The following is an 8,709-nucleotide window of genomic DNA, read 5'->3' on the forward strand; positions in this document are numbered from 1 at the left end:
CGATGTATTATTCCATTGATAACCTCATGATGTGTATTTTATTTTTCAATAAATGTTTTAAACTTATGCCACAATTATATATGTTTTATTTAAGATTTAAATCCGTCGTTCTTATTGGAACACCCTTTATAATTCATGAAAATCAAATCTTGTTTCCATAGGTCTTATTTAGATTCCATAACAATATTATTTCATATTAGCACCAAGCCTAACATGGAATTGTTGGAAATGCTTTCTAAAACTTACCGGTGACTAACCTGGCGACTGTTTGTATATTGCGAATTGAAAAGGGACTTGTTTTTCTTGAAGAACACTCGACCAATAGTGTCTGTGCCCATTTTTGGCATCGTGTATGCGGAAAACCCTAGAAAATAAAAAAAATGTATCGAAGATCGCATCATAAAAAATATGTATTTTGTAAACCATAGTACGAATTAAATCATGACTTGAAAGTTTAGACGACAACACAGTGTTTGCAATAGGAAATCTAAAACAAGGCCATCATAACCGAAGAATGCTGCTAAGATCTTAGTCGTAAAGGGCTAGATGAGGATGCACGGTTAGTTGGTTTTTACTATACAACACCGTAAAATCAAATTGGAGGAAATATAGTTTCCGCAGGAGAATAGTTTCTAATAATTTTATTTAACTTTGTTCTCAGCATCGTTAAAGTTAATAGGTAAATCCATGCCGGAGGATTTTTAAGGTTTAAACAAAAAATTGTCATAAAGAAATTTTTCCTTTAGCTCGAACTTCAGAGTTAAACTGATTATTCACACTGTGTTATTTATCTAACTAAACCATCAAGACTAATTTGAAATTACCAGCAGAAGTTAGAGGCATGGATAACACTTTAGGAACAAACATCTCTCTTGGTCTTAAAAAATAATGCAAATATTGAAAATTTGAAAATTGGTAAAAGTCCGATCCTGAAATATAACTCAGCCCTTAAAAACAACAGAAACATATACGTTAAACTTGGCAACTAACGACGGTAAGGTTAGTCAGTTATTAAAAAATTAATCTTGTATGTGCTTAAGACCACACGATAGAAGTGAAAACTTCAACAAGCGGGGCACGGCGGTAATAATTAATAGTATAAAATAAATACAGGGTGATTCAAAATTGGCGTCATTCCTTTTAAGGGCTGATAGAGGCTCCCTTGGGGAGTACGACAAAAATATCGAACTTTTTTTTTTCGAAAATTTATAGAAGATATTAACAGTTGAAGATCGAATTTCAACTTCGTTATTAAGCATTATTTTGAAATTGTTCCATGTGTAATTGGTAGCATATTGGAATACTTAAGCATCTTTCTCATTCAAAAGTTCTCTTCAACAATTTTTGATGAAAAGGCACAGCGGCAATAATGTTTTTTGTCATTAACAGGTAGTTACAGGTGGATAGCCCTTGTCAGAAATAACAATAATTTGTCAAACTGTGACTTACTTTGAATTTCCTTTCACGAATTTGCGGATATGCGATTAGTTCAGGGCAAATGCTACAGTGACATGTCAAAAGCTCAAAGAACTCACGCCAACAAAGGGCGAGGAGAGTGGTTCCAGGAAGATAGTGGACGACAATCCATTTTCGGTTCCAGGCACAGAGGATTCGACATAATCGAATCAGGGCCTTCCAGGGGCACTCAGAGCACAATAACTGACAATTTCCCAAGCACCAAATAAATGCCGAGGAAGGGCTACGTTCCTACCACGTTTGTACGATACACACAGCACAAGGAGATACAAATGGAGCAGGAGTTAATTAGCTGAATACGAGAAGCTGCTTGATAATAGTGGATAATAAGGAGCATACACAGGCACTAGCTTGCTTGGAGTTAACCATTCAAATGTTTGGTGTTGTATGATTTATTTCAAAACACCAATATTCGAGGTTATAAGAACAAGTTGACATTTCGAAAGTACGTTCCGGCATTCAACGATTCCTATTGAGTTGACCGTTCATCTTTGTCTATCTTATTGTCACTCTGTATAATTTTATGAGTTCCGGAGTTTTAAATAATTACGAAGCAACGGGTATTTGCGCAATGTTAATTAGGCAGATTACCTTAAAAACATTGCTGTCGTATTTCTGATATAGTTTTTTGCACATTTCTCAGTTTTCAATAACAATTAATTTATTTTACTATTTTTTCGGTACTCTTATAACAACACCCGACAACACCTCCAGAGGAATGACGCCAATTTTGAATCACCCTGTAGAATGATGAGGTTTCCTATTCGTAATTAATAACGGAATCATGGTTTCATCATCTTCTTGCTCTAATAAAAGAGCCAATGCAAACTCCATGATGCTAATTAATCAACTAGTCAAATTTCCCTTTGCACTGATAAGAAGCATATAATAAATTCCTATGGTACACTGTGCTCTAACTGATTGAAATTCGTATCATATTATAAAAATTAAACAATGGATTTGTGATAACTGAAATATGCTATGAACACTTTTGATTGGTATCTATTTGCTAAATATCTAACAAAAACTCTGTCAATTGTGGTACCATATTTTGTTGTACTTTCATTTGGATCATTCGACATATTCAAATCAAATGTCGATTTTTAAAAATCAACTAAAGGCTTTGATGAGTCATTTGAAAAATCAACATTAAAATCACCACTCAAAATCATAGGTAATTTATGAAGCTTCCGATTGAGATGACCTGATTCTGCTTTGGTATATTTTAATAAATTTTCAATGAATTCGATGATTTTCTTCATACTTTGGTTAGGTGAGATATAAATTGCTACGATTACAATTTCATGTCCATTTTCTGTTTGACATTTCACCGTACAAATCTCTCCTATTGACGATATATTCCATCTGTGAAGTGAGCCAAGTGTGAAGTTGACTTATCTATTATTTTTAAATATAGCTACACCTGCGGCTCCATAAGTAGGTCCTTTAAACTTAGCAACGCAATCAAAATTTGGGACATCGATGCTTTCTTCATTACTCCTCCAAGATTCTGATAAAATCAATATAGTTGCCCGTTGCGTAACAGTGTCTTCGGGGTACAAAGCATGTGCACGTTAAACAATTTAATGATAATATTGAAATACCCTTTTGATTAGAAACAAAATTTGTTAAAACATTGGTAACGGTTTCAAGTCTGTTGAATGAGCCTTTTAAATGAATTTTGTAAATCAAAATCGGATGTAGATTCTTTTCGATCGTGATAGAATATCGGATTGTTTCTTTCGGTGACAATATAAAGTCCTTCAATGTGTGTTACTCTTGATAATGCAATGCTATACCAATTGCTAAGAATGCAATTCTCTCATATTCATTAATTTCAATTAATATTCAACAATTTCATCTAATGTTGCTCCTTGTGACTTGATAAAAGCTGGAATTTATCATCTAAGAAAGTAGAGAACAAGGCAGATGCCTTACAAAAAGGAAGAACAGGAAGACAGTTGAAGCCTGCACATATGACCCTGTAGTGGGTTTTGCATGCATCAATCGCTTTGGATAGGTCCTCGAGAAAATTTCATTTCCCCATCCGCATTACTTATTGGGACTTTTCCGTGGGTAAACTGTATACTGTGTCGTTTGTAGTAGTAGAGTGTAAGCAGCATGTAGATTACCATGTCTGAGATCGATTTCACCTCTGTTCTCAAATGTTTCAGCGCTTTATATCGATGAGAAATGCTCCACCTCCTTGACCCTTTTGTCTAATGCCACTATTCCGATAAAGAATGTCACCTGATCTCAGGACAGTGGTTTTCTCATCTGGTAGTCGTGTCTCGCAGAGACCGAGAAAATACCCAATTTTATATGTTCAAGTTCTTCTGGCCTGATAAGATGTCCGGCATCCCTCATTATTCTTGTATGTAGCCAAGTACATCTTTGTGACAGTATGTGATTTGTGAGGTTCCCTCCGATTAATGGAACTAGTGATTCGGATTCCCCCAGAGTCCGAATGGAGGCAGATTAATTTGCTATTACTATGAGATTTCGTGGGTTTCGCCCTCTTCAACTGGGGTATTTTCCTTAAATTCAACATTTCAGCATACATTCACATAAAAGAATTCTGGGATCTAAAACGCCTCCCTTGCCGAGCTTTTAGAGGAGTAGGAGAATGTTGGTGTTGCAGACTTTCTTGCAACAAACTGTCAAAAACACGCTAAATTCCCCCTATAAAAACAAACCCATGAAAATCGCCTGGGTAGTTGATCTTCTTAGCGGAGACCTTTTTTAAGTGCCCGACCAGGCGGGTAACGGAAGAAATTCCCGTAGTGAGTCCGCACCCGAAAATCGAACGCGAAGCATCGCTCCCACAGGCACTAGCGTGCACCCTATCTTGTTTTTGGTTTACCCGTGGTCTAATCTGACACGGGCCCCTATATTGGATTTTTTTATTATTGTGCCATAAAGGACTCAGTGCCTTATTGATTGGAACCATAACTAGTTCCAACCAACCCACAACCCCGACGTCCTGAAGGTCTTTTCGACTAAAAATTCGTGCAGTACCCGACTGTACAAGTGGCAAACTCAACAGAGCTTGTTCGTCTGGATCAATTAAAAAAGGTCGACCAAACAAATCCCTCGGGGGGCTGAAAGACAACAGGCTGCTTGGCTCCAAACCTGTGAGTTTTTTTAAACTTGATTTCCCTTTCGAGGCGACGTTTTCACCGTAAATAATTAATAGGACTTTTCCTTCACTCTTAGTCAATTCTATTATTAATTTTAAGATAAAGTTGAATTAGATTTAGAAAATTGTATTTGTAGGTTTATGATCTTATTTAGTGATTAAACGGTTTTTAATCAAATTTTGTTGGTGTTTTTGTCGTTGCAGTTTTTATTAAAGCTCAGCACGGATAATATTGTACCGTGGATGGCCGAGTATTAAACTCTTTCCTCTGCTTCCAACTTTTATTCCACTCGGTACAACTTTAACTACGGAACAGGAACAAACTAACTTCTAAATTAACGTCTACTTCACAAACAATAACAATAACAAACGCAAAACTCGGATTTCCAACTCGCGGGGTTTAACCTCTTCTGCACCCGGTCGCTGCTGTCACTTTACTGACCTCCCATGGTTCTCGTCGTCGCTTATATAGTTTCCTCCAGGTAACCCAGAAGGTTCTCGAAATCTCCAGTCCAGGTGCGAAATTTCCCGCTTGTCAGTGTCATATTTGACAGTAAATGGGGCCCAAAGGGGGTTCCCATTTACTGAAATACCATGAATTTCGATCACCCATTCCAAACGTGAGTACCCCAGGACATTTCCGTTACAATATAAACATCCACCCTTGGAAAAATCCACTTGATCGTTTGTTGTTACGTCACAAGGCTAATTTGTGACGGCCCTAGATTAAGTTCAGATTGTCAGTGCGAATCATTCAGTTGGTTTACGGAATTTTATTACAATACATCCATTCATTTTGGATAAACAAATAAATTTCGTTTCTTTTGATAAACACATTTTTCGAAACGAGGCAAATTTGGTATTTGGCTCATTTACCAAACCCCATTTACGTTGGTTTGTTGAGTCAACTATAAAAGTGCGTTCGAAAATACGACAGTATTCACGTATCACCAAAAAATTTAGGATAATATATTCTCTTGTAGGAAAAACTAATAATTAGTCGAGTGGAGTGCAACTATCATTTTTTACATAAAATTTCAAATCTGTCAAAAACGGTTAGACATAGGATATATTACACATGAAATATATTTAGAACTTCGACTAGAATTCAACAATGTTATAATATACAGGGTGTTTTATTTAAAATAGGCAAGTTGATACCTACTTCCGTTATAACCGGAAGTGTAACCATCTGGAAAATATGTTCGGCCGCTTGCCCCTAATGACTCTGGCACACTGTCCAATTTTCAAATTTCTCCTAATAATAGTTTGCCAGTTATTGATCGCGGCGGTTCCCGGTGGGACACCCTCTATAGGTATAGAAGTAATGATTTACCACAGTGACATACATGAAATTTATATAAATTATGGTAAATACAGTTATAAATTGATTGATACGTTGACCAGTTTTATTACCTATAACTTTAGGCTCCATTACCGAGTGTTGGTTTAGCGACATAACCGTCTCTTCCATTTCGCTCAGAAAAAGATGGAGTTGAGGGTTCACATGAAACGTGTCTGGATTATTCCGACAACCTCCTGCTGTAACTCCTCTGCGCCACATGCCTTGATACAAACGCATCTGCCACGAGCTTTTACCATTCAAACTATTAAAGAAAAAATAATTTAATATTTGCAAAAATCAATCTGCAAACAGAAAAGCAAGAATGTGAATAGAAACATTTACGAGCATTTGGTTCGGTTTAAGACATAGTATTTCAATAAAGAGACACTCGGACTCACCTTGGTTCATCCCTACTGGTGTCACTATCCAGGTGCACCAACTCTAAATGGGTGAAGGTTTGTAAGAATTCGGAAGACGGCATCCAAAAATCCTAAAAATGTCTGAATTAGTCGTAGCTGTACTTATCAGCTATATGGTAAACTAAGTAACTCGGAAAAGTTGATTAAAAGTTTTATATTGCGGTACAAGAACGAAGTTCCGCTACTGCTTGAAGTTGACATCATGCACGCAGTGGCGGGTCTTAGACTTTCCTCTCGCGTACAGTATACTATTTTTCTTTATCCTCGGTGGAAACTAGCCGGAGAAAGTATAAGGTCTTTAAAAAACGAAACTGAAAATGTTGTCAAAATTGATGTCAGCTGACAGTCAGAGGCAAAGAATCACGCTGTTAGAAGCTGTCAGAAGAGTTTTGGTTATGAAATGCTGGTTATATCTCGCGCGTCGTTTCCTGCCGACACTTTCGCGAATCATATGAAACATGCGCAAGACCTTCACGAACTTGCAATCCAAAATCTGCCATCTTGAATGAGATTAAATGTTGAGTGTTGAAAAGGTGTTGCGTCTTAAAAGGCGAGGTGTTGGAGCACATGGACAAACAGACCGGCATCAACGCAAAAGTGTCACACGACACAGTGTTACCCAGGCCTATCTGGTTCTGCTGATCAAAGATCTACAGAGCGGCCTTGGTCAACAAATTTTTTTTCTTTCATTTCAGGTGGCCGTTGAAATTTGTTTCAATCTTTATATGATATACTGGACGTCAGAGACACGGCGAAAGAAAACATCTTTTTGTTCCTTCTTTGGAGGATTTATTTAGAATTATGTATGAAATCCTCATCCATTATAGGCATGGGGATGGCGATAAAATAATTCATGCGCTTACAACAAAATATTATGTAGACAGATGTGCAGTTGTAAAGCTCATTGATATTTTCTAAGCGAACAGAAAAGGGCAAATCGCATGCTAGTCTGACCGTTAAACCCATCGTTTCACCAAATTTTAACTCCAGAGAGCAGCTGTATGTAATAGACTTTCAATCAGACGCGGAGAATAAATAATGCTGGTTATTTAACTTTCAAGATTACTTCGCAAAATATATATTATTTCGTCAATTCGGGAACCATATGTCTATAAGGGGAGAATTGGAGGATTGGGAAACCCACGTACATGTATTCTCAAAAGGAATAGAGTTAGAGCTATACCGTTATGGGAATACTGTGGTAGGGACCTTAAGTGTATAAAAATAAGATTCAAATCGAAGGGCGGGGACCGAACATTAGTTCTGGCATCTGAATACAACCTGCCACACGATCAAATAGGACAACCGCCTCCAAGTGAATTACGCAATTTGGTGGAGCACTATAAGGCGACTAAGACAAGAACTGTCATTGGGTGTGACGCAAACGCGCACTACATTTTGTGGGGCAGCAGTGACACCAATAAACGGGGCGAGTCTCTTTTAGAATACCTTACGACCTCATCACTTGAAGTCTGTAATTAGGGAAATAAACCAACCTTTGTAACAACGGTACGAAGGGAGGTCATAGACATTACAATCGATAAGAGATTGGCATGTGTCAGATACACCCAGTTTGTCCGATCATAGATACATACGATTCTACATCGAGTCGGAAAAGGTTCCCCTTTCGGTGTATAGAAATCCTAAAACAACTGACTGGGCCTCTTGACGAGATGGTGGAGAGACGCCATCAGCCATCACAGGGAACTCCGTATGGTACACGGAAGGCATAAAAACAGCGTCGGGCACAGGCGCTGGTATAGCCGAAAGAGGAAGAACGGGGGAAAAGATTACCGTAAACCTTGGTACAACTACGACAGCTTTCCAAGCAAGCATCCTAGCAACTAGCAATAACAAATTGCGCCCGGAAAATGAAGGAGAGAGCCTACAAACGTAAGCACATTACCATCGTAACCGGAGATGAAGCCACAATAAAGGCATTTGAATCTTACACAATCAGGTCACAATGTGTGCTAGATTGTGTAAAAGAACTTACAACCCTGGCCGGGAGCTCGAACAGAGTAAAACTTATTTGGGCAACTGGTACGAACAGGAACAAATAAAACGAGATTGCTGCGGAACGTGCTAAGGCAGGGACCGAGAAACCACTGACCAACCAAGAACCTGCTTGTGGTATATCTCATGCCTAAGTTAGGGTGGCAGTTGGCCAGTGGATCTTGGAACAACACAGAAAGTACTGGGAGGAGACACCGCGACTCCATACCGCAAAGCAGTTGGTGGGACCTCCACAACCAATACGTAAAAACGAACTGCTAGGTTTCAGCAGGCAAAAAATAAGGAGGATAGTGGCCTTTTTAACAGGACACGCC

General features: G+C 38.2%; 1 protein-coding gene across 3 annotated transcripts in view; it reads right to left on the reverse strand.

The window, feature by feature from the left end:
* The window catches only part of LOC109537686 (calpain-C), a 101,547-nt gene that overhangs the window by 31,285 nt on the left and 61,553 nt on the right, over window positions 1-8,709 (reverse strand). For all 3 annotated transcript variants that reach the window (XM_019904534.2, XM_048669695.1, XM_019904532.2), the window contains 3 exons: window positions 6,359-6,450; window positions 6,032-6,222; window positions 247-364 (listed from right to left, as the gene is read on the reverse strand). In XM_019904534.2, the coding sequence (XP_019760093.1) occupies window positions 247-364; window positions 6,032-6,222; window positions 6,359-6,450 (401 nt within the window). The remainder of the gene's footprint in view (window positions 1-246; window positions 365-6,031; window positions 6,223-6,358; window positions 6,451-8,709) is intronic.

This window comes from Dendroctonus ponderosae, unplaced genomic scaffold (assembly GCF_020466585.1).
Source record: "Dendroctonus ponderosae isolate FM_Combo_2020 unplaced genomic scaffold, Dpon_F_20191213v2 Dpon_F_20191213_9, whole genome shotgun sequence".
In the NCBI taxonomy this organism is placed as follows: Eukaryota; Metazoa; Arthropoda; class Insecta; order Coleoptera; family Curculionidae; genus Dendroctonus; species Dendroctonus ponderosae.